General features: G+C 42.1%; 1 protein-coding gene across 2 annotated transcripts in view; it reads right to left on the bottom strand.

The window, feature by feature from the left end:
• Nucleotides 1-23,364: 23,364 nt before the first annotated feature.
• Nucleotides 23,365-27,005, bottom strand: part of LOC136676481 (ubiquitin carboxyl-terminal hydrolase CYLD-like) — a 30,464-nt gene continuing 26,823 nt past the window's right edge. For both annotated transcript variants that reach the window (XM_066653542.1, XM_066653543.1), the window contains one exon: nucleotides 23,365-25,579. In XM_066653542.1, coding sequence (XP_066509639.1) covers nucleotides 25,395-25,579 — 185 coding nt within the window. In that variant the 3' untranslated portion in view covers nucleotides 23,365-25,394. The remainder of the gene's footprint in view (nucleotides 25,580-27,005) is intronic.

Genomic DNA, 27,005 nt, shown 5'->3' with positions numbered 1-27,005 from the left:
CATGTGTGTGTGTGTGTAGTATTTTAAATGTCTGCAGCTTTTTCAGCATTCCCTTTCTATATAAAGTCACCTTGTTGTTGTTTTTTTAATGCCTGCCTTAAAGCTAATTCCACTGCTCAGCACTGCTCACAGACCCCATGGCCCAGAGTTCACTGGGTAGTCCACATCTAAAGGGGGTGGGGTTGGGAGGTTGTGTGTATGTATCTGTTCTACAGTGTCTCCTGTTTTTAATCTTGTGGCATGAAATCATGTCTGGAATTGCTGTCTGCTAAAACGTTCCTGCTAAAGAATCCCAGCAGTGAATAAATGAATATCTGTTGGTGTAGGATTAGGAGGACTAGCCTAATGACCATCACAGCTTGGCCCTTGTCAAATTCATTCAGATCCTTACACTTGCTCATTTTTCCTGCTTCCAACACTTCAACAAGACCTGACTGTTCACTTGCAGCCTGATGTATCTCACCTTTTGACAGTCGTCCCTGTAATGAGGTAATCAATGTTATTCACTTGACTTGTCAGTGGTTTTATTCTTGTGGCAGAAGGGTGAATAGTGTGAATGGTTAGTGAATCTGTGTGAATAAAAGGAAAGTCAACGGAACTACGATTATCTTTTAACTCACAGATGATGCTCATTAAAATGGCTGGTGCAGAAAGGGTCACTTGACTGGACTAACAGGCGAATGGTAGAACCATTTTTGCTTCTCTGGAGAACATCTTAGTGGTGAGCAAGGTGTAGAAGTGTGAGGATATGACCATTTTTATACTACATTTAAAAGTACAGAGCTCTAAAGAAGTGTATTTAAGGAAGCCATATAAGACACGTTTTGTTCCTTGTTTAACCTTTCCATGGGTGGTTTTTAGCCACTGAACCTTTTTTTTTTTTTTGGTTTTATGAATGAGATGTTCAAGAGTGTTGTCTTGGGCAGTGTCTGAGCGCCAGAGTATTTTGGACTCTAACCAGTATGTACTCAGAAGAACACTAAGCACTTTTGTAAGTCACTCTGGGAAAGAGCGTCTGCTAAATTCCATGAATGTAAATGTTGTAAATGTATGGCTTGAAGAATGTCCACATGTCGAAAAGTTTGTCCACCAGCCTGAGTTGACGCAACCAGACACAGGCCCACCTTAGATGGACCAGACATTGCAGCTGTTGTGGACCAAATCAGGGCTAAGTCAACATTTGACCCACATCTAGCTTGTACAACATTTTTCAGTACCATAACTGAGCTGTAACAGCACAGATTAAACCCTGATGTGTCTGCGATCTGGGAGGGTGTATTTCTGAAATGTACAAGTCAAGCCAAGAAACATTTAAGGATTTTTATTGGGGATCTGGAGCATCTCCCAACACACATACTGTGAAACAGACAAACCACTAGAAATAGACTTCACACTCACATGTGCTCAGGTTGGAGTAAACAGCAGCTCATTCTCACTTAAAGGAACAAGTGCTGAAACTGGTCGTCACTGGTCGTGGACAGGGGAATCTGTGGTGTGTGATACTCATAGTGTTTTGCCTACAGCATGTGAACAGTGCTCACTTGTGGATGAGCGTTAGAATATATCTAATTTAATGTAGATTACATAAATATCATCACCATATACTTTTTTTTAAATGTTCGTCTAAACCAAAGCTCACATGTACTTTTAGATTCAATATTATCCCCATCAAGGCACATATTTAATACCACACAACAGTTACCATATAAAGACGAAAAAGAAGGAGAATATTTAAATGTTGAATTACAATTATATGTTACAAAAACTCTTTAAAACATACTTGTACACCTAATACACAAACTGAAAAATGAAGAAAAGGAGTTGGATTCCTTCCGTTCCCAACTGATTCCATTCTCTGTGGCGGTTTCTCTGGGGTGGTGTAACACTCAGGGTTGTCACCTGTTTGTGTGGAAGGGTGGCGTGTTTTGAATATTTCAGGACGTGTAAAAGTTCAGGCAATCAGCACCAATCTATACTGCTTGCTTAGCAGTAGGTGTTAAAGTGTATTGGCAGCTGACATAGCTCGACTTAATATCCAGCTAAGTGATTTAATAGCTTGTGTCGGATTCTTAACTGCTGTGTTTTTCCCTATTGATTTATGAGCTCGTAACCTGCGCTGCAATTTCACTCCGCCGCCACGCTTATTGAACCAGGGCCTTTTGATATTTCATATCGGCTCGATACCATAATTATCCTGTGTGTTTTGTTTTCTTCCATTGGCAAAAGCTTTTGATTCAAGCCACAAGTGTGAAAAAATCCATGTCTACTGAGATTTAAGAGTAGGGAAAGAGTGAAGAGTTTTTTTTTTTCCATTACGCTCTATTGCACATGACAGAATACATCAGTGTTTATTGTAAACACTGTTTATGTATTGACCTCTGAGCTGATAACCCAGTGTGTTTTATGGATTGCAACGGCCCTATCTGCCCACTCAATGACCCACGTACCGCTCTCAATCCACCACTCTGTGTTTTAGCGTTATGCTCCCAGCATTTTTTTTTCTCCCGTGTAATGTAATTAAGAAACCATAATAGAATTTTTACTTTGTTTATTATTCACTCCTAGGCCCTACTTACCCCGTCATACCACGGAGGTCAGAAATGCCTCTGTCTGTCAAATGTGAAGAAGAGAATAAGAAGAGTCTTTATGCAGCACGGAAAAGTTCCTGTCCTCTGTCCGTTCCTGCAGGAATTGAGTTAAATGTGGATATAATGACGGCCTATGAGGCCCTATTGCAGTGACAGAGCCTTTAAAATCCATTTCCCAGCCTCTGATTAGATTTAACAGTGTCATTGCTGCACTGATGTGTCGGCACTTCATTCATATTTCAGAGAGGAAGCATAAATTCAGCAAAGTGGGGCCTGTCAGGACTAGTTAGAGCTGATGAAGAAATATGGGCAGCCAAAGCCATAAGTCATCTTCAGTAGACTACCCTCTCTCTCACTTCTCTCCCTCTCTCTCTGTAGGAAGCTCTATTCAGTTTATGAATGAGTACTAATTGGAGGAGGGGGGGGCGGCGTGAGATAATAACGTGCAGTGAGAGGACCCTCAGGGCCTTGTAGGCCTAATAATATCTGAAATCTAGAAGATGCATGTCTGTCATTTTTATTCATTTTTATCTCATACAATCACTGAGCTAATTCTACAGGCAACAGTGATATCTGTGCCACTCAGCACCAAGAACTGGCGGACTGGGGTTCACTGTGTGGAGTTAGGTGTGTTCTCCCAGTGGCCAATACCCAGCTTGCTTTGGTCAGCCCAGTGTCCCAAACAGTTACATCAGCAACAGCTTCTGGCATAAGACTTATGCCAGGCTTGCAGTGTGGATCAGTTTATCTGCTGTGGTAGCCACTTATGACACCAGCCAATAGAGGAACAACATCAAGCTTCTTATCTGCAAACTACGCAAAAATTGTTTGGAAACCAAAGAGCTAAGTCTTGAAACAACAGAAGTGGCTCTGTCAGGAGTTTTTTTCTAGACCAGTCCAGTCCAGACCAGGGGTTTGTCAGAAAGCCTTGCATAATATATTTGCTAACAATAAAATGGTCAGCCAATCCTATTCTGTGTTAGCAATTTCACCCCAAATGCACAAAACACTGATGAGTCTAACCTTTGTGATTTTAGAGTTAGGATCAAGTTTATGGTTAGAATTAGGTTTAGAGTTGGTGTTAGGATGTGGTTTTGTTGTTTCTATATTTTTGCTTCTGAATGCACTGTACCTACTCAACTCGCGTGGCTAGGCGTGGCTTGACATGCTTTTCAACACACACTTTGAAAAAAAAAACACACAGTGATGTTTGTTGTCAGCCAGGGTTGCCATTTTGACCCTGAGCCAGAGAAAGCCAAACTTGGCCCAGGAATCCCCCTCTCTCTCTCTCCACACTTTCAGCACCTGCTGAGCCTGCACTGTAATTGTGTGTTTATCAGGCTTGAATAGGAGTAAAGCCCCTGACCAACACAAAGCACAAACCTGAGATGTGGTGAATGAATAAAGTGGGTACCATTCAAACCTGAGCCTGATAGTGTGACCACGACCTCAGACACACAACATTAAACTAATGGCTCTCCATTCACATGGTTCAAATGGTAGCCTGATTTCATTTTCAAATGACTGTTAAGAACAAAGGGACGAGCAGAGTGCTTAGCATATGGCACGGCAGATCACTAATTTAATATTCAATCTATCATATTGCATATCAGTTTTCCTTTTGAATGTGTAGAGTATGGTTCTGAGCCACATACTGCATATGGTTTTTCCTGCTAGTCTTGTGCATATGGCACTGTACAGTAATCTAATACCAGGTCATATTGAGAAGGATGACACTGGCCCTTAAATAACGGCTAGCATTGGTATGACAAACTCATATCCATTAATATAATTGAAATAAATATCCAGAACTTGTTAATGCCTTATTTAGAAATATTACATTGTAATGTTTAACTCACTTTATTTACAAATTTAAAAAACTCAGTAACTCTCCAAAAGTTCCACTGATTCCATGACAATGACAATAACAACACCAAAAAAGGAAAGCCAGGGTTCGGACGAGTTTTGCTACCTTGTTAAAATGTGCTACTCGGCAGCTCTGCACATGTTCTGACCCAAAAATGTTCATGTTTTTTGCTGTTTTACATGATAAATCTGTTTTTCTCTTGTGCATTGGCTCTCCTGAAAAATTCAGTTTTTATTACCTCTTGTTCAAATTGGGATGGAAACTTACCAACTCTCTAGCCATTGTAAAAGAGCATCTCACTAAAATCTCCCAGCTGCAAACAAGTGTAGCCCTATCCAGAGTTGTAAATCTACAGGTAAAGCGTGGTTACACAGTGTAGAATGTTTGTGGTCGTCTTCTAGCTCACTAGTGATTTCACAAATTGAACAATGGTCAAATCTGTACTCTCTTAATAACTGTTCATCATTCAGATGGTGTAGAGGATTTTCTTTATCTTGAAAAACTCTGCTAGGTACACAATCATCTTCCAAAACCTTAAAAAAATGCAGCAATGTTCTCCATCTTGTAAATGTTAAGGTGAGCTTTTGTGTCTCTTAAATTCTAAGGGAACTGACAGTTAAGGAATTTTATGCAACACTTAATGGTTTTTAAGGGATTGCTTAAGGGAAATTCAGTACTTAAGAAAATATTTAAAGGGGTTATGACGTATTCCCTTTAGAAGGCCCTTAGGTACAACTTAAGGGTTTTTTCTTGCAACACACTTTACTTTAAGGCATATTCAAGGGAAATCTTAAGGTAAATTTTCACTTATGGTGTTTTATGCAACCGTGCACTGGAGCTTTGTGGCAGCAACTTGTAGCTCGACTGTGCTATGCTAGTTTTGTACAATGTCCATTGAAAAGCATAGCCAGGGAGCTGGAGCAGGCAATACCTGAGCATAAAGTCAACACACCCAATGCTAGCCGTGGGCTAGTGGGACATAAATCCATATCAGCACTGGGCTGTGGATGAGCACAACTACATAAATTACAACCTATATTTAGCCCAGCCATGCTTAACTGAACCAGAAATGATCCAGACCTCTAGCAGAGACACATATTATTTTGATTTTAAATGATGGCCAATTTTATACCCACTAGCTAGGACTTGCTCAATAAAACATGATTTATCATCATCATTACACATCAGTACAAGGAAATTTGACCTCTGCATTTAAACCAACCATGGAAGTCAACACACAGCTGGAGTATCGGTCAGCCACCTTGATGCCTGGGGAGTAGTTGGGGCTTAGATATCTAGTTCAAGAGCCTCACAGCTGTGGTTTTGATGGAGGAGTGCCTTTGTTCCTTCCAGTTTGCTTTTACGGTGAAAATGTACAGTCCTAACCCTAAAGCTAACCTGAAAACCTAACCCTAATCCTAAAACTCTCCCTAAAATTAATCTGAAAACCTAACCACAAAGTCCAGAAAGCTGTTATATCTCCCTTACTGAGCATTTAACAGCTATAAATTATGATGAATTTAAATTTCCTTAAAACACAAATTAAAACATTAATTAAAACTTAAAATATTTTTATAAGTATGCTTTGTCTTTTAGTAGTATATTTGTATTTTAAACTTATTTATATGTTTAGTTTCTTCATTCTGCGCTAAAATTTTTTTCTGAAGGCAAAGGAAAGCAACCTTTCAGTCCCAAGGGAGCATTTCTTTACCTCTAGGCTAAGAATACTACCAAGTTATCTTGGTCAAAAGCAAGTACATGCTTTCTTTGAGACATAGGAATCCAGCCCTCAATTATTTTTGAGCAGCCACTAACACAACATAACTGCAGAGCTCAAGACACTAACTGCCCATTTCTGTAATGCCAGCTAACAGATGCCTTTATTGACTAGCATTGTGCTGAGTGATGGGGAGGTGGGAGAACCATCCTACTGACCCAGAGGAAGCATGGCCAATTATCCTCTCTTGGACACTTGGCTGGGGAGAGCTGTGGCATCACTGTGGATCATCTGCTTATGTTAGGGCCTGTATCTACTGTGTAGATACAGCTGTAAATATGATGATAGCCTCAGACTATTTAAGCTTAAGAACAGAAAATATTTTACTGCCTCACGTTTTCTTATTTCTTTACACACTTTGAATTGATAGCCTCGCGTCTGAGTGTTTTGTGGCGAGAATAATAAAGTTAAGTGACTTGACCGTGGAAGTGTAACTCACTGTCTCGGCTGGTTTATTACGAGAACACAATGCTAAAATAATAGCGTCGTCTACCTCTATGGCCTTATTTCACTTGATAATACCACTTTTATAATAAGTACAGGCTCCATTTGTTCCATTATGTTCTTTCTTCAGCAAGTCCTTACTGTCAAAACACTGTGCAATACATCTGTGGGGGTGCGTATTGTGTGAATAATTGAAGATATCAGTTCTCACGAGTTAATAAGCGTGGAGATCAGCCATATTGGAGCCATGCGTTGACAAAGCACCGTTTGTTTCCAGGTGGCGCGCTTATTATCGGTCACATGTGTTATGAATATGCAAATCGCCGCTCAAAGTTTACAAGACGTGGACAATCCGTCTCCCCACGTCCCTCATTTGCATAGCAAATGCATCATGGCATGTCATCTCGAAAGCAAATATTCATCCGTTCTTCTGCGGCATGTACGTCTTTCTCTGAGCTTAACGCACTTCTTTTGTTTGAGCATGTCTTCCTTTAATGCTCAGATGAATAAAGATCTGAAGCACAGTGCCCTATGAATGACCTGACTCTACTAGTCTTTGCCTTGTGTACAATGAGCCACTGATGATGTTGACACTTAATACAGATAAAAAAGGTTTTAAATTAGCAGTAAACAGCTTGAAGAAGTGATACTGTAGGTTGTGTGGCCTGATCAGATACCGTGGTGAATGCTCTAGACTGATTTTTCATGAGGTTTCTAACTATTTTGCTTGGCTCAAGTGAAGATGATTTTTTTCAAAATAAGTGTGTGTATTTTAGCTCTTTGTCGAGACCAAATTTCTCAAGAAAAATATATGTAAGAGCTTCATGAGTTGATTAAACTCTGGGGTCTCTGAGTTGAGATTTCAAGCCTAGAGTATAATCATTTTATTGACCTGGGTCAAAGCATTAAAATAATTGCATAAAACACTAAAGCCACTTAATTCTGAAACATAAAATGTTGCCTATACATTTTTGCCTAAAGAAGAAAGCGCACTTCAAATTTCCATTATATTTAATCAGAGTTAAAAATATTTCCAAGTTATTCTGTGTTAAAATCTAGACCATTTATTTTAGAGAGTGACTTGTCCTCAAGCCATGATTTGGTGGTACTACAGTTTGAGAACACAGTCAGGAAAACTATAACTCAAGCACTCAGTACATTCAAGGGTACTTTTAGTTAGGAAATGTAATGGTGCCTTAGTCTATTACAATTGTAGATTTTAAATTGTGTTGATTTGATACAGGGCGGCACGGTGGCGCAGCAGGTAGTGTTGCAGTCACACAGATCCCGGAACCTGGAGGTTGTGGGTTCAAGCCTCGTTCCAGGCACCAGGTTTCCCCCCACAGTCAAAAAACACACATTGGTAGCTGGGTTGGTGACTCAAATGTGTCCATAGGTGTGAGTGTGTTGCCCTGTTCCTGCCTTGCAATCAGTGATTACAACTGGACAATAAAACCTCTGTTGTACATTTACACTATGTATAGATTTAGTGACACATAATGCACCTGTAGCTAGTTGTTCTGGTCATTCATCTTTAGAAAACAGCTTTTCAACTACAGGAAGCATGCCTTCGCGACAGTCTTTCTGCAATATTCACTGCTACCCCAAAGCCCTTCTGTAATGTCTTTCTGCAAAATTATCCTGTATTCCACAGTTTTTCCATAATATCCCCATGATTCATATTTTTCTGCAATGCTATACTGTACTCCAGGGTCTTTTTAGTATTCTCCTGCATTTCAATGTCTTGTAATATTTTGTGAACTCGCTTGGTGTTATGCCATTGTCAAAATCTGGCTTGATTTTTCATGTGAGTGTGTATACAGGTATAAGACAGGAAGATATGGTAAAAACATTAAATGTATTTTCTTTTTATGTAGATCCAGGGCAGGGTGGATTTGTAAATCACCTCTTTCTGTTTTTGTGTGCATTTCACATACTGCCCCACAATAACAACCCTCACTCATCAAATACTACACCGTACACATCTTTTTCTACAGAAGTGCAGACAACCAACAACTGTGTTTACCTCTGTCTGTGTCCTTTACACACACACACACACACACAGAGAGAGTCCACAGGGACGCCAGTCAGACAAACGATGATAAAGTGATGCTCTTATGCGTCTGACAGACTGAAGAGATGTAGGCTTCAAAATGCCTCACTAATAAACCCCGTCTGCCTATCTCACACTCACACACACACATACACACACACACACACACACACACACACACACACACACACACACACATAAAGATATGAGTCTCTCACAGGAAGATTATTCCCAAACAGCCAGCTCTAGCCCTGCCTTTGCTGACAGAAATATCAAATGTAAACATCCCTGCTGCTTTCACCTGTTTCCCTCACGTTATTTTGTGTCCAGCTTTAGAAACTGGTTTTTCATTTCTCTCCAGAAAAACAACATAAGCCACTGAAAGGCTTTAGTGACGCGGACATTGAGAATGACAGCCGAGCACGAAACAAACATCACAACAGATCTCCATTTTCAAACAGATTTAAGTGAAGCCTTCTGAAATAATACAGAAGTTCTGTTTTCAGAGGAAGTTGGGATCTTATCTATGGTGAAAAGATCAAGCCAACGTTAGAGGTGTCTGGGGACAGACGACGGCAATATCCAGTATGAGATTTTATCTCTTGAACGTGAGTTTGGACGCAACAAGTACAAAACAGGTGAAGAAACCAAGTCTTACAACTTTTGGCCAAACATCTTGTTGTAATGGAATCACTTGAGAGATCAAATTAATACAACAACAAGAAGACAAACATACTCTGCACCGACTTGAAAGGCTTTGCTTTTTCAGAATGACTGTTTACCCATTCATCATTTGCTGCCCTCCAAAAATCAATCAGTCAATCAATAATCAGATCTAGCTGATGTCAGAGATGTTGACTGATGTTCAGACTTGCTGTTTGTGTTTTTTTGTTTCAGTTTTACTGAGGGTGTGATTAGATTTGCTTCATGTGCAGTGATGGTGTTGGAGAAATAATTTATACAGCTCTTAGGTTTTTAGATCTGATGCTGAATTTTTGCAGTTCTGTTTTACACCAGCTTTTCTGGATCTGCTCTTCCTTATTGAACCTATATGACCCTGAAAAAAATTAAGCAGATTAGAAGATGAAGATCTTAAGTTCTTGGATCTACTTCTCTGCTTTTGGATCTGCTCTTCCATTTCTGGAGCAGCTGTTCTGTTGTTGGATCTCCTTTTGAAGCTGCTCTTCCATTTTTGGATTTGGAGTTCTGGGATAGTCCACTTTTCCTTGGTTTGGACTCACTTTCCCTTCCCGGATCTCCTTTTGGATTTGCTGTTTTACTTTTCTGCATCTGCACTTCCGTTTTTGAACTACCCCTCCTTGATTGGATCTGCATTGTTTGCTCTTGTGCTTTTTGGATTGGAATTGTTGGACTCTGTTATGTGCTCATTCGCTGTAGCCTGGTGCCTCATTAGAAGTAATTCATGTATTATCAACCATTAAGAAAGTAAATTTTGGGTTTTCTTGCTGAACTTAGATAAGGGTGACCAAAAGATTGGGTAACAAGGGAGCAATGGAGGAAAGGTCACTCATAATATCAGCGCAATACGACTGGTCTCCAGCAGACAACAGCTTCCCATGGCCCTCCTCCTCTTTTTCTCCTCGCCACCCCTTTCCCTCGCTCTTTGGGCAGGCGTCTGCGCTTAATTACAGTCATATCGGCCCCCAGCCGCCCGCTTGTCCCTTAACATATTCCTCTTTATTTTGAGGCCCCTTTTTTCTCGGGTAATGGAATGTCAGCCGCTCCGATCAAAGTGACCCCCGGCAAATCAATACAAGCGCCGACAGAGGACCACACAACATATAATAAACGACCGTCCGCCTCACACATATACACACACACACACACACACAAGCTGGGACCATATCTGACAACTACCTCTCATAGCAGTCATCTCAGGACAATGGCAGTCAGTTATGTTTAAGGCAAGATTCATTCAGGCCCAGGTGCGTGTATTACAGAGCACAGCTGGTTAAAGTGTCTCTCGCCCGTCTCTCTCTCTTCTCAGTTGACAGCAGCGCAGCGGATTACAGTTGTAGTCTCTCTCTCTCTCCCTCTCTCTCTCTTTCTCTCTCTCCCCTTCTTTATATTGTTGTTGTTGTCTCGCCTGCTAGAGGTTATAGCCAAAGCAATTTTCCTCTTAAGGCAGTGGAAAATTGTATGTGCTGTCGCTCGCCAGTGATTGGCAGGACGGCCAGGCAAGGGGCAAGAAGATCGAAAAAGATTTCATATGTGAAGCTGAGGAAAGAGGAGGAGAACAGGAGAGATGGAGAGATGGAAAAAGGGAGGAAAGGAGGGGTAAAAAGCACAGTGCATATTAAAAGATGTGTTGTGAAGAAAAAAAACACGTGTGAAATTTCACACTACTCTGGATGGAAACGTCTGCTGTTCCTCCAGGTGGAGGAGAGGGAGAGAGAGAGAGAGGGAGAGACAGACAGAGAGAGAGAGAGAGAGAGAGAGAGAGAGAGAGAGAGGGACAGAGAGAGAGAGAGAGAGAGAGAGAGAGAGAGAGAGAGAAAGGCCAGGTGTTCTCTGCAAAGGCTTCTGTGGGCCTAAAATCCCCCTTTTCTTTCTTGTCTTTCTTTCTCTGCCACTCTGACCTTCTCCCACCTCACTGTCTTTGTCTTTTTTCTACATTTTTCTCAATTTCCCTCTCTCCCTCCACTCTCTTTTCCCCTTGTCTTCCTTCGCTCTTTTTACCTCTTTCTCCTGCTCCTTTTTGGCCGGTACCACATCTTTTACTTCTTCTGCTTTCACTCTCCTTTCTTTCCTCCTCTTCTTCTGTAGGGCTGTTTATTCCTTAATTCCTTGCTCCGTCTGCCTCTCGTTTTCACACACATTTTTATACCTCTCCCTCCATATCAACTTTTATAGCCTTTCTTTCCTCTTCTTCTTTGATATTGTTTTACCTCTCCTTGTGGTTCCCTGTCCTTTTCTCCCTCTCACTGTCCCTTGTATCTGCCTTCATCATTTTCATATTTACTGTCTATCTCATACACGGCTCTTCTCCCTGTGATGGAGAGTTTTACAGCACTCACTGAAACCTCAGTTAGCCACATTAGCATTTTTGTCACAGGAGCTAATAGAAAACTCTTATGTTTCTCTGCTCTTCTGTCCGAATCTAAGTGAGTTATTCATACACAGATCATATACAAGCTTCAGTAATCATCTTATTTTAGTTGTGAGTTGTTTTCTGTGTAAGTCACATTTGTCTTAGTCTTTTCCCCACTGTTTACAGGTAAATAACCTGATCTCACTGTCCCTGCGCTCTGAGACTGGAACAGATTCTTGGAGGATAATGTTTTTTCGCAAGTGTCTGTCTAAAGTGTTCCTCTGGTTTGTTTTAAAGTTTAATAAAGGTCTAAAAATGTTCATGAAAAGTAAGAGATATTTCCATGCCCCAGCAAAGCCAAGGCCAAATCCCAAATGTCTTCCTAAACCTTTCAAAGGACACAGTAGGTCGTAAAATAATGGTTTGTCCACTCATGTATTTTAGGTGGAGAATAATTGTCAGTGAGCTTTACGGTTTGAGATTTCCTGTCAAATGGGCGTCTAATTACTGTCTGTATTTTTAGTTTTAGTATCTGTGATGTGTACTGTGTAGGTGCCACACTGAGACATGCACTGAGCTCCTCTACTGACTGACAATGACAAACAGAGCTGTTCACAAACATGACACGGATAAATTGGTCAGGGATTCATACTTAGATTTCTTTCATTTTAATGTCTAAATGAGAACTAAAACAATTTGACAGAAACAATAAAACAATTTAAATATCACAGCGGTGCAGCAGGTAGTGTCGCAGTCACACAGCTCCAGGGACCTGGAGGTTGTGGGTTCGAGTCCCGCTCTGGGTGACTGTCTGTGAGGAGCTTGGTGTGTTCTCCCTGTGGCTGCATAGGTTTTCTGCTGGTTTCCTCCCACGGTTCAAAACACATTTTGGGAGATGGATTGGTGACTCAAAAATGTCTGTAGGTGTGTGTGTGTGTGTGTGTGCGTATCAACCTGTGAAGGACTGGCACCCCCTCCAGGGTGTTGTTCCTGTCTTGCACCCAGTGATTCCAGGTAGGTCCCGGGCCCACCGTGACCCTGAACTGCAGAAGCGGTTACAGATAATGAATGACGTGATGTAATGAAAGTGAGTATATTCTACACATAATTTTTTTTATCTAAAAAAATCTGAAAATATTTTTTTCATTGCACCTGTCTGTCTCTTTGTGTCATCTTAACATTGTTCTTTCTCCTTCTCCCTTTTCTGTTCCCATATTATTTCTCTCTCTCTCTTACATACACACACACACACACACACACACACACACACAAACCAGGTTCCTGAGCTTTGTAACGGATCAAGAGGATTTGTCGCTGCTGGCGAGAGTCCAGGCTCCTGGAACAAAGACAGGCAAGAGGAAGAAATGAGGAGAGAGAGAGAGAGAGAGAGAGAGAGAGAGAGAGAGAGAGAGAGGCTGAATGAAAAAATTAAGAAAGAAAGAAAGTAAGAAAGAAAGAAAGAAAGAAAAAGCCTAAAGAGAACAAACTGCCTTCTGTTCTAACACAAAGAGTGGAGCAATGAAGTGGGAGACATAGTTAGATCCTCACCACTGCAACAAAACAACTTTGTGCAGCTGTTTACCTGCTGTTTGTGTAGTGTCCTAACAATCCCATACCAATGCAGACTGCTACATTAAAGGAGCAATCAGTCATTTCTGACACCAAAGTGGAGTTCACAATGTTTATAAAAGTCATTGTTACTATTATTATGATTATTAATATTATTGCAGTTCTTCTATAAGGTGTAAATCACATGAGATGAAGAATGTTTTTTTAGTTCTTGAATGAACCAGTTTATGCTCCCACATAGGGATTATAAGGGGTATTCAAGAGATTTGAATTTCTAAAATTATGATCTCTTCTGAGAGAGTTCCAGGTCAAACATGGCTTCATTACAAAAAAACTGAGACTGTTCTGAACATGTAGCATGGGCATCAAGTGAGAACACCATGGTGATCACAGTATGCACTCACAGAGGTCAAACGACCAGCTCTGGGCACCTCTAGTGTTAAAGGAGAAAGAAACCAAAATAAAAAAGAACTGATACAGAGAGTGATATTGAGACAGACAGAGAGACTGCTCATGATCAAGAGAAACAAAAACTGAGGGACAGATACACAAACAAAGATGAAGAAGGAGGCTGGGTCCAGATCAAGAGAGACAGAGACAGAGGTTGGGAATGAGATAGAGAGAGAAAAACAGAGACCAAAACCGAGAGAGAGAAAAAGAGTGAGAAAAAGGCAGATTGAGAAACAGATTGAGATCAAGCTTGAGAAACTGAAACAGAGAGACACAGACAAAGACCAAGACAGACTGAGAGGGTAAAGATAAAACAGAGTGAGACAGAGCAGCTGTCCCTCTGGCTCTATTATGAGTGGCCCACTAAGAGAGGAATAGGAAGAAAGAGAGAGAGAGAGAGAGAGAGAGAGAGAGAGAGAGAGAGCAAGTACTGGTTGTCCCCCAGGCCCTATGATGGGTGGCCCACCAAGAGAGAAACGGACAGACAGAGGCCATGACAGAGATCAAGGCTGGAGGGGGGGGTATTGAGGGAGCGAGAGCAAGAGAGAGAGAGAGAGAGAGAGAGAGAGAGCTCAGCTATCCCCTCAGCTCCTTGATGAGTGGCCCACCCCTTCATAGTGAGATAAATCTTATAAACAGCTCTTGTACACACACAATAGCATCATTTCACGCCGCTGGCAGCTCCCATTGTGTGCTGTGGCAGGAGCGTGCGAGAGTGTCTTCTGTTCACACTCGAACCATGGTGTTTTTGCCGTCGCGCTGATTCCCGCCGTTTTTCAGCCACGATTAGATTTGCCATTTCCGCGCGCCACTCTCGGACTGTAGCAGTTAATAACACTCGCCTCATTAACATGAGGGCCAGCTCTCGCCCGCCATCGATTATGACATTCTCATGGCCTCTCGCGTTTCATTAAGAGCTCACCGCTATGGATTGTTATTAACAGATTGTTATTAATGGACTCTTATTAATAAAGGGCTGCCTCCACTTCGGCGGGAGCATTATTAATGGAGCAAATTAGCGAGGCTGGCCTAATCAACTTAGAGGCCGTGATCATCGACGCTGGACGGACTGAGAGATCACCTCGTTAGTGAAAGTTTAAAGGCCATCATAGCGCAAGCTGCCTGGCGGGAAGGTCGTCTCAGAATGTCACCGGCCCTCGCGATTGATTCGCTTTAAACGGAATCAATGTCATGTTTGAGGGCAAAGAACAATGAGGGCTAATGGATGAGCCTAAAGCTGGGGCCAAGGAAACAGAGAGTTTGGGGTGGGGGGGTGACAGGAGGACAGAGAGAGAGAGAGAGAGAGAGAGAGAGAGAGAGAGACTCATAATTCATCATTGGTAAATAAGGAGGGTGTCAGATGTTTGATAATTAACACTTGCTGGGCCTTTGGGATGGGCACAGAAATCTGGACGCTGGCCAAAGCATACAGTTGAGAGGAGAGACGGGAGAGTATAAACAGGACATATGTCTCTTAATACATTATTACATTGCCGTGAGGATTTGATTGCATTCATCCACTAACTTTAGTGAGGTCAGGCACTGTTGGATGAGCAGGTTTGGATCATACACACCAGTCCAGCTCATCCTAAACGTAATGGATGGAGCTCCACACCAGGAGTTTTTGCATATTCTGCCCCTTCAGTGTTACTACTTAAAGCCTGGCACACCCTCATCCAGTAGGGTACATTCCTTCAATTGTTCTTTCTAGTTTGTATTTAAAATCAAAATACTGGAGGCATTTAAGCAAAACAAAATAAAATAAATATTTTTTTATGTGTGGAAATGGACATCAAATTCAGAATGTCTGTAATTGTTTTAGTAAATGTATTGTGTTTACCCCTTCTTCTCAGTTTACACAATAAAATATACACACTTTACATATCAAACAGAGTCTCTATTCCGTTTCCAAAACTCTAGGTTCCTATCATGGACAAGGCCCAGATTTAGGCTGGAGTCCTGGGCTGCTTGAATACGTTTGTGTAAAGCAGAGCAACCCTGTGTGATTAAGTGGTCACAGAGAAGGAGATGGGGTGGTGGAGGATGCAAAGTTGTTCGACAGGGGGGTGAAGTGAGAGTGGAGAGGTAATTGGAGCGTGGTCCAGCTCCCAAATCTATATCGCAAACCTGCGAGCCCAGATGAGCCTGGTCTGTGCAGGCAGCAAACCCCTCCGTTACAGTCCTCACACAGCGCTAACCCACAGCAACGACTGTTAGACACTTCCATCCAACGTGATGTTCACGAACCTAATTTGGAACTGTTCTATACGTTTACACAAGCTAAAGAAGCTCCAGAAATGGCACAGATCTCAAATAAAGCATTGCTGCACAGTGGAGCTGAAAAGTCATAGAGTCATTTACAGTGTGTTGTACAGACAGGAGGGTGGCACGGTGGTGCAGCAGGTAGCGTCACAGTCATATAGCTCCAGGGACCTGGAGGTTGTGGGTTCGGGTCCTGCTCCGGGTGACTGTCAGTGAGGAGTTTGGTGTGTTCTCCCCGTATCTGCGTTGGTTTCCACCCAGAGTCTAAAAACACATGTTGGTAGGTGGATTGGCGACTCAAACGTGTCCATAGGTTTGAGAAAATGCGTGACTGGTACCCCCTCCAGGGTGTATTCCTGCCTTGTGCCCAGTGATTCTGGGTAGGTGCCAGACCCACTGCGACCCTGTACTGGATAAGCAGTTACAGATAATGAATGAACAGACAGGGGATTTGGCTGAGACTAACTAACTAAGTAAGAGAACTCTGCATCGTTCCCACGTGTATCATATCATCACTCAGATCTGAACCGGTTGTAATCAGAGTCTATTAAGTCTGCTGACAACAGTTGTTTATCATTTAATAGTCCTTCAAAACGAAGGCTGTAACCACTGTGCTATTGTCCAGTGTCTAGACAGGGACACCACAACATCATATTAATCTGGTGAGTGTTTGAAACTCAAGATCATTGGTCATAGTATCATCTTAGGCTAATATTTTCTGTGGAGTTGTTGTAAACTGTGCACAAGTAATTTCATGCACATGGCTGTCTTAATATTTTTTGATTTTTGAAGTAGCATTATAGACATCCACAGCCTTGCATTAGAGTCTAATGAAACATCAGCAAGCACGCAGGAGTTCGAGATTACCTCGCAACATCCGGTGGAGTTAACATGCATCTGTTACACACATTTACTTTATCTGGAGAGCAGATTGCAGTGTGTTGCAGTAAACACCTGTAAATAATGCAGCGTTAAAGGAGACAGACGAGAGGTGGCTGGATGGAGGGTGGGAGGGAAAGAGGGAGGGCCAAAAAGGAGAGGGAGAATGACTGAGAGATATAGAAAGAGAGAGACGAACAAGGGAGGGGTGGCGGAGAACGGAGGAATGCACAGGTGTGGCGGCTTACACTCCAGTCCCACCATGAGTCGCACCCCATCTCTCTCTGCTTTTAACACCGTACACATGCCAAATAATGTGTGCTGTGGTATAAGCAGAAGATTTCTGAGCACAGGTTTGGTGTGTGTTAAATGTGTGTAAGGCTGCTGGGTGTGTTTACGACAGCCTTGGTCCTTCCCCCTCCCCTTTCCCCTCCCGAAGGTGATGCGTAGTAAAAACACTTGGCGGAGGTGACAGATATGACGTTAAATATTTTACGTGTGTTAGCTGCATATGTAGTTTGGCTACACCTGCTTCTCAGGAGGGAACTGCCAGATGCAGCATCTGCTCCAGAGCTCATTAACGACTCCTCACTCGCAACACCAGGATGGTACACGTTGCCCTTTTATGCTGAACTGAGATCAGGGTTTTGCTTTCCTTTCATGGTGGTGTGTAGCCTGCTTTGCAGAGGAAGTGTGGAGTAGAATAGAGGTTAAAAAGGGCCCAGGTATATGAACATAACACGACAAACCAATAACAAGAGCTGGTCAAAGGCTGGAAGTCGTTGTATGAAGACATTTTCTAAACTGAGAATGGAAACATGGAAATGTAGAAGTATAAAAATGAAAGTGCTGGAGGGCTGTTGTTGATCCTGAACTAATCCCCCAACGTCACTATATCATATGCTCTTATGGCTGAATGCAATCAAAACTTCATATAAATGTATCAACATCTAGACTTCCCAGATGCTTCTCAAACTCCCTGTTGTCAGTGAGCATTTGCCCATTCAGTGTGTTCATTCATTGTCTGTAACCGCGAGGTGGGTCCGGAATCAGTGGATTCAAGGCGGGAACAAACCCTGTAGGGGGCACCAGTCCTTCACAGGTTAACACTCAACTCACACCTAAGGACAGTTTTGAGTAGCCAATCCACCTACCAAAAAGTGTGTTTTTGGACTGTGGGAGCTGGAGCACCCAGAGGAAACCCACCTGGAGAGAGGGCACACACAGTCACCTGCAGCAGAACTTGAACCCACAACCCCAGGTCCCTGGAGCTGGGAGACAGAGACACTACCTGTTGAGCCATCGCCCTCAGTGTGTTCATTTTTTCCCTTTGTTTTTGATTATTTTTTCAGCGGCTGGTTCAAATGGCACAAAGGCACAAATTTACCCACTGAAATCCAAGCAGAGGGAGTGCAAAATAACCAAACTCCCCACTTCTTTATTTATGCCCTGATGCTGAGTGCCCACTCATTCATTTACAGCCCAGCAATGTTTATTAAATTTAGCCTGGATTTCAGGGTAACATAGTATGTATTGATAGGACTGTTGTACCATAGGCCTGCAGCGTAGCCAGAGGTTCTTCTTCGGGTGACTGGGTGTCATAGCTAATAAACCTGTGGCTACGCCCAAGCTCTAGGCAATAAGACGCTAGAATTTATGAAGCTTCTTCCTTTGCTTAAAGGAAATTATAGCAAATGGAACTCATTTAACTGATTACCACTGGAATATAGAAAAACAATACTATTTTGAGCATTCTTATGTTTTGAAAAGAATTAGACACTCAATATTTTAAAGCATATGTAGTGCGTTCTACAATTGTTCTTGTCACAAAGCAGCTTTAAAGAATTCTCTGTATTAGCTCCAAGTGAGCAACGCCAATGTGACACTGGCAAAGAAAAACACTCTCAGAACATGAGGAAGAAACGTTGAGAGGTACCAAGACTCAAAGGGCCTAATCTTCCTCTGGTCAACATCGGAGCAAAACAAACCATTTAAGCACTTGGATATTGCTACACTCGCATGTATGTGTGTGTGTGTGTGTGTGTGTGTGTGTGTGTGTGTGTTTGGCTGCCTTTAACTTGCCTTGTTGTATATTTTCACTGGAGAATGCAATATACAGTGTGATCTGTGTGACATCATGCATGATTTGTTAGCGACCTCTCGACACTGGCAGGTCTTAACTTGGAGGAGACTTGAAGCGAGTGCTATATTTAAATTGTAAACAGATCAAGTGAATTGAGTTAAGTCTGATCACAGACATTAGGACATAGTTGTATGAAAGGCTTGGGTCTGAGACTTCAGCAGCAGAAAACAATAACCTAAGAAGAAGTGGCTAAATAAATAGCAGCGAGGTTAATGCTATCAGTCTTGATCATCCCCGGAATAATCTACATAATCATCGGTGCTTTGAAGGCCAAGCATAAAAGCTGCTATCAACGCAGATTTAAAGTGAAGCCGAAGTGGTACATCGGGTTAGGGCTGATTGGCTTGAAATTGTTCCGTCGCAACCTGGCCCAGCCGAGCAATAGTGTTTCACTCAGCCGACAGGAAAACGGTGATTTCCTTAATTTAGGATGAAGAAGGGTCATTGTGCGGCGCTTGTTCTTTTCCCTTGGGAACAGGAGAAGGTGTTGGGCTGTAGGGAGATGGAGTTTCTTTCATGAAGTGTTCATTTACTACCAGCAAATTCGTGTTTATCACACCAGGCATTCTGGACCCCTGTTATAAGTCTGTTTTCATAATGGATACGTGTGTAGGAAGTGTTGAGAAGGGTTTACAAGATTTGCAAGTTTATTCATATATCTGCAAATGGCTGGAGACGCATACTTTCCCACATATACACTGCTCATCCAACATTTCTCCTCAAATAAAGAACATTAACCACATTTTGGAAGATGTCTGCAAAGAACAGATGGCATTCAGCCATGAGAGCATTAGATAGTGTTAAGTCCTGGATCATAAACATATCACTTCAGCCATTGTGTAAAATAATGTCCAAAATAAGGATCATCATCATCTTCTTATTATTTTCCATTTCAGGGTCATGGTGGCAACAAGGTGAGCAAAGAAGCCCAGGGGTCTGTCTCCCACAGCTTCCACCAGCTCCTCCTGGGGATCCCCAGGTGTTCTCAGGACAGCTGGGAGATATAATGTTGGGTCTGCCACCAGTGGAAGTCATCCCGGGGGCATCCTCAATTTCTTTTTTAAATGCTTATAATTTTACTGCACAGCATTCATTCGTTTTCTGTGACTGCTTCGTCCTGTCCACGGTTACAGTGGACACACGCTAGCCAGGGCTCCAGTCCATCTCAGAGAATCACACACTCACCAGGTCTCTCTCTCTCTCTCACACACACACACACACCTACGGGTAATTTTACACAAACACTCCACCTACCAACATGTGTTCTTGAACCATGGGAGGAAACCCAAGCACCCAGAGGAAACTCACATAGACATGGGGAGAACACACCAAACTCTTCACAGACAGTGACTCGAGGCAGGGTTTGAACACAACCCCAGGTCCCTGGAGCTTTGAGAGAGTGATTCCCTGCTGCACCACTAAGCGGCCCCCATTGCTCAGCAATACATAAATTTAAACTGGACTCCACATTTAAGCCATCTATATAGAAGTGATGATGCACACAGACCTAGAGCAGCAGGCCACTACCTCGGCAAGGCGCTTTGAAAGAGGAGGAAGTACTCTTCCATCAGTATATATATGTATGAATATGTGTGTATGTTTATAAATAAGTAAGCCAGTTTGAATCTATATAAGCAAAGTGGGGCGGGGTTATGATCTGGAACTTCAGCAATGTGGTGATAATAATGAATGACCAGATTACACTCTCATTACAGATGTATTCCAGGACAACAGGCGAGTCCTGACTTTAACCTCACTGAAGAATATTTTTTCTATCATGCAACTATTGAAAGAAATTAATACTGTGACATTGTCTAGGGCAGTCAAACCATGCCACAACAAATGCACGCTATAAACAAAGCTAAGAGGTTTAAACTGTAGTGTGAATGGATATAATAATACGCTGTTGTTTTGGTCTGTGCTGTGTATGTGTGAGCACTGTGCGTGCCCTGGGACTTCCAAAGAGTATACTCCAGAAGCCTCTGAATTATGGGAAACCCTCTGTTCATCATAAACATGACCCAGAGATTGTGATAGAGATAGATAGATAGAGAGAGAAAGAGAGAGCGCTCCATATGCTTTGATTTTATTTCACGTCCGTCCCCCTGAGGCCTCAGGTTGGTGTAGGGGTGTGGGGGGGTGAGAATGACAAAGCAGCACTCCATCTGTTGCTATAGGTACCAGCGCATGGCTAAATTAGCGCATATCACACGGTGGGCATATGCTGTGGCATAAAGCTACAAGAGGGCATTGTGTGCCAGCTGCTGTGCTGACAAAACACTCACGTGGCACTTGTTCAGTCAGCGAGCCAGGAGGAGTACGAGTGACAGCAACTTTTAATAGGCCAAGGTGTGTATGAGTGTGTGTGTGTTGAGGGGTTGCTGAGAGGCAGCTGTATCCTGAACATTTTCTGAAGGTGACAATCTCTGTGCTATCAAGGGTCTAAAGGATTCAGGCTTGAGGGCAGTGGGCAAGCAAACAAACAAAGACATAAACAAGAGTCTACCTGTGATTGGAGGAGGTGTCTGTGTCTGCAGGACAGATTTGTCCCAGATGTCCAGCCAGTGTTTTCTGACCTGTCGTTCTGCCCCAGCTGTGACGCCATGTTAATGCGACATGAAGCTCGATGACAGCAAGAGCAGCATCACACCTGCAAAGCCCCTGGCAGCAACGGACACACTCAGGAACAATGACCTCGGAGGTTAGGTGAAGAAAAGGACAGCTTAGCAACAATGGCACTTCGACAAATGTATATTGACAGAGCTGCCAGTTCATTAGGTAGAGTTATTAGTTCATTGCTGGTTATGAAATCTCAGGGGTTTTTTTAATGGAAACCAAAGAATATAAGTACACTCTATTTAGTCAAATAGCCTTTGTATAATCAGGCAGCAGCAGCACAGTGGCGCAGCAGGTAGTGTCGCAGTCACACAGCTCCAGGGGCCTGAAGGTTGTGGGTTCAATTCCCGCTCCGGGTGACTGTCTGTGAGGAGTTGGTGTGTTCTCCCTGTGTCCGCGTGGGTTTCCTCCCACAGTCCAAAAACACATGTTGGTAAGTGGATTGGTGACTCAAAAATGTCCATAGGTGTGTGTGTGTGTGTGTGTGTGTGTTGCCCTGTGAAGGACTGGCGCCCCCTCCAGGGTGTATTCCCGCCTTGCACCCAATGATTCCAGGTAGGCTCTGGACCCACCCTGAACTGGATAAGCGGTTACAGATGGAGGGATGGATGGATGGATAGATAATCAGGCAGGGGGGAGCTGCAGGTTGCACTTTCAAACACAGTCCTAAGGAATTTGGTGTGTTCTAATGGCCTAGTCTAAACCATGCAAAATCCACACCTATGTCCCAGTATATGGAATTCCCCTGGCATCCCCCAAACCCTGATTTGTTGAAGAGATGCCTAAATAATTCATTCACAAAACATACTTTTGAAAATGTGTTTTTAATTTAGTTAACATTTACAAGAACAGCACAAATAGAAGAAACGTAACCAGGGTTCGATTTGAACAGGTACACCAGTTACAGCCTGTTCTTCCAGAAACAACATGTAAGCTCCTTTGCCTGTCTGTTCGGTTCACTAGTTTCATCCATGCTGTCCAGTAATGAGAAATGCCTGGTCTGCGTGGCCAGGGCACAAAGTTGGTCTCAATTCCAGGAGTTATGTGTTTCTGTTTTATATGACGTCACTTGTGGTAGTGAAACCAGTAACGAGCATCAACTGAACTGAAGATCTACAGGCCACGGGCATTGATCTAAGATAAGGTTTTTGAGCCTAGTGCCTTTTTTGGCAGGAAAGGGCCCAATGAGTCTGGGACGGACGAGCACACTTATTTCATAAATATAAAAACTTTAAAAGATAACTGACCCTAGATCAGCACGCTAAAACATGTAAAACTTGTAACTCCAGAGTTTTGTTATGTTACGATATACATTGCCAACACTGACCAACTGAAAGTTTTTTTTTTAAATAGGTTTAAGAGGCAGTTCCAAGTTGCTATTTTTTTTTTCTTTTTACAATTTTGGCTTATTTTGAGAGTTCATGGCCGTGACTGAAATGGCTCCCTAATCCCTCATTACTATTGTGCTATTTAGTGAGGTATTATTTAGTTCACTAAATAGTGCTAAGAATCATAAGTGTATTCTGATACTCGCACTGTCTGTTGCTTTACAGCAAGGAAACTCACAATCAATCCTGGTCCACATTCAGCTCATGTAGTGAGCTATGATGTTTATTGTAAATTACAAGTGCATTGTGGGAGATAATTGTGCCTTCAAAATAAAGCTCAAGTTACGTTACATTGAGAAAAACATTGACGCACTCAATATTGCCCTAAAACTTAAATAGAGAGCCATTTCGGACACAGCTCATGAATTCATAACAATAGAACTATATGTGAGATTTATTTATAGTTGTGTTTTGGTGGGAAAACATAATTGTCACTACTGGTGAATAGTGTGTGTTCCAATCAATCTAAACTCATCTGGTCATTTGATATACATCAAGCACTGTTATATTTCTGCCGTACTTCTCACCCCTCAACCTCTTAACACTTCACCGACTCACAGCCCTGAACATACAGACCAATCCCTGGCATAAACATCCTTAAGAGTGTCCGGTTTAAGACACAGATTAATGAAAAAAACATAACTGAAACGGAGTTGCCTCAAAAACAGGGCTTGTTAATTATGGAATATAAGCACTGCACCATAATGCTGTTTTTGGAGCGCGGGATATGAGGCAGTGTTTTGAGGGAGGACGGTGCAGAGTCATGTCTGAATCGAACACTTTTGGTTCTGATAACTCTTAAGGTGTAATTATTCTGGATAACAAATATTAGCGTATCTGTATCCTGACAACATCGTGACCTATTGCTACCTTTGAAACAAGTCTCAAACTCTTCAAAGATAGCTTCAATTCCAAGTGCTGCCATCTAAAGCACAGACTCACAGGCAGCAACAAGTCATCGAAATTACCAACCTTCTGTTTCAAACACAGACTACATCTCATGATATTTGTCGATCTTCAAACCACTGTTTTTTACTGCAATATGCCCAGTGAAGCAGGTTTGTGTTTTCACTTACGGAGTGAACAATAAGTCTGGGTGCCGAATTAAAGGATGAGAAGCAACTGCGATTCTCTTGAAGTATCAATGTCTACTATTTGCATTATCAACCCAAAACGTGTCTTAGCTGGTGTTATAGGTGGGAAATTGGAGTGCATTATAGCCATGTATATATGAAGCAGGTAAAGCCAATATACATGTCTGACGTTCATCTCTTAAAGGCCAAACACAAAAGGGAAAGCAGTCAATAATCCAGGATAAAAAATAAAAATAAAAAAATCACAAAGTTACCAATTTGTGTTGCAAAATGCTTGTGTGCTTTATGACAGTATCTCAGTTCCACTCTTTAGGAAAAGTCAAGCAAAGTATCACCTTCAAGCTTTCACACACCGATACTGCGCTGTAGGTTGGTACACAGGACAAGGACACCACAGCAAAATATGGAGAGGCTGAAACCTGTAGCAGAGACAAGTTACTGTAAACTACAGTTGACATATATGTGCCGTGCACTTGCTGCGCTTACTGATGGCTTTATAGTTACAGAGGATGAATGACGAGGCCTCACGTTTGAGTCCTATTCCATTTATATCAGGGAGAGAGGGAGGAAGAGAGAGGGAGAGAGAGAAACAGAGGAAGAGAGAGACAGAGAGATCTATCCATTCAATGGGATAGCAGGGATGGGTCCTGTCCCATGCAGTGGTCTAGCGGCTGGTATAGATGTGCTATAGATCCCCAGGTGACTGTTTATAACAGCAGTTTCTTCATTCTTCACTGGGACAATAAGACAAAGTCACGTTGACATGTTTTCTTGGGTTGGTGTTCGTCCACGGCTTACAACAGAGGTCAGGAAAAAATAGCACTCAAACATACACACACACACACACACATATACACAACGAACACACACACAAAAAAAAAAAAAAAAAAAAAAAAAAAAAAAAGAAACAGTGCAAATCAGCTTTTTCCTTCCTCCTTGCCCTGTCCATACTCTACAACTATATATACAGAGCAAATCAGGCATAATGACATGACAGGGCAAGAAGTGTGGGTTCTTTGCAGGGTCTCCAGAGAGAGCAGGCACGTTCTGCGGTGGGCTCATGTCATTCATTCTTTCCATCGCTCTGCTTTTTCTTGTCGTTTTTAATCTCCAGCTCCGTATCTTTTTCATGTCTGCCTCTCGTTTTACTGTCATGGATTTCTCCTCTTACATGAATCCCTCCCAGGTCCTTCTTTCCAATACACTCTCTCCCTATTTGTAGAGGCTCATGGTGGGACTCTGGTACATGCACATGTAAGCGTCACAGAGCAGGCGGCGGGCGTAGCCCTGGATGTTTTTGGGGTCTAGAGCGTGCAGCTCCTCTGGAGTCATTTTCAGGTAAGCCCCCACTTCAGGACATGTGGACACCTGCGGGATGTTAAACCCATTCTGGCCACCTGCTCACACACAAACAAAGAAGATATCTCAGTCATAATCAGAGATGGGTAGAGTAGCCTAAAGAGCTACTCAAGTAAATGCATTGTTCCTGAGGTAAAAGTATCTTCCCCAACATTTTGGAAAGCTTAAAAGCTACTTGAGAAGTGAGGAACATATAGAACTGCTCTGAAAGTTCTTAAACACAGCATTCAGAGGCTAAGCACCAGCTCTATGAAAGTGTCAAACAAATAAATACAGTGGAATTTGAGCTCCTAGCTTGTGTTTATTGATAGTCAGAAAACATGTTATTTCTTACTACTTCAAGGAATAAGGTTTAAAAGACCATTGGTCCCCGCCCCCCAACAGTGTTCGGAAACTCTAATGGGCGTCTTGCCTGTGACGTAGATGGTGGACAACAACTCTAGAAGCTGCACTTAATTTAATGCAAAATGACAAAAAGGTGTGTTGTTTTTGGCTGCAATCATTCAATGTACAGTGGGACATCTGTGCACAAATGGCTCAAAGATCCCAAAATATCCAGAAAATGGACTAAATTTGTCAACTTTAAACGGGCACTTTGGAAAGGGCCATCCGCTCACTCCGTTATCTGTAGCTCATTTCACTGGCGCTTTTCCAACAATATGGGCATGTAAGGACACCAACGAAAGGTGTTCAAGAGCCTCTGTAACATGGAGGTAAACAGGGTAAGGACACTCACTTCGCCTGTTTTAGTTGGTGTTAGTTAACGTTAGCTTGACCTGCTAAACTCGGTGGTTCAGATTATACTAGGCTACGTAATTGCATTACGGAGGTTTATAGTGTCGGATGAATTCGAGTTTGACTTCTATCACATTTACAAGAATAACGGTACCTCTAAATTTGAGTTTAGCTTATTGCTAGGCTATTGTCATGAATAATGTTGGTTATTTAGGTAGCTAGATACTGTCATAACAGTCAGTCATAACGGTGTTTTACAGCGGCGTTGTTCAGCTGTTGTCCACCAGTGACGTCACGGTTGCGTTCAAGAATTTCCGTAGCGAGCTCGGGTTTTTTCGTCAATTTAATAAAATTGTCAGTTTTAAAGCAAATTAAGCTGCTATTTTCATTTTAATTCATACTTATATATGTCAGTAACTAAAATAATGTGAAATATTCATGGCGGTCCATTAAGTGGTGCTTAGCCTTTAACAGTTGGATAAATACATTTTGTTCAAGTCTGTACTACTTTTGTAGTCTTTTGGTCTAAAACAAAAAGATACATTTCCACTGTCAGAAATAAGACAGGTAGAAAAAATACAGGAAAGGGAATTAGTAACTAAACACAGATGGCCAAGTATAACAAGAGAGTTTATAGATTTTTATCTTCACTAATACACTTGTGTAGTAATAAATGCTTTGCCGTTCTAAATTACAAATTAATTAATATTTTATTTAAGCACAAGTATC

This window comes from Hoplias malabaricus, chromosome X2 (assembly GCF_029633855.1).
Source record: "Hoplias malabaricus isolate fHopMal1 chromosome X2, fHopMal1.hap1, whole genome shotgun sequence".
NCBI lineage: Eukaryota > Metazoa > Chordata > Actinopteri > Characiformes > Erythrinidae > Hoplias > Hoplias malabaricus.
Note: the sequence above shows the minus strand (reverse complement) of the source record. Positions and strands in the feature narration are given on the sequence as shown.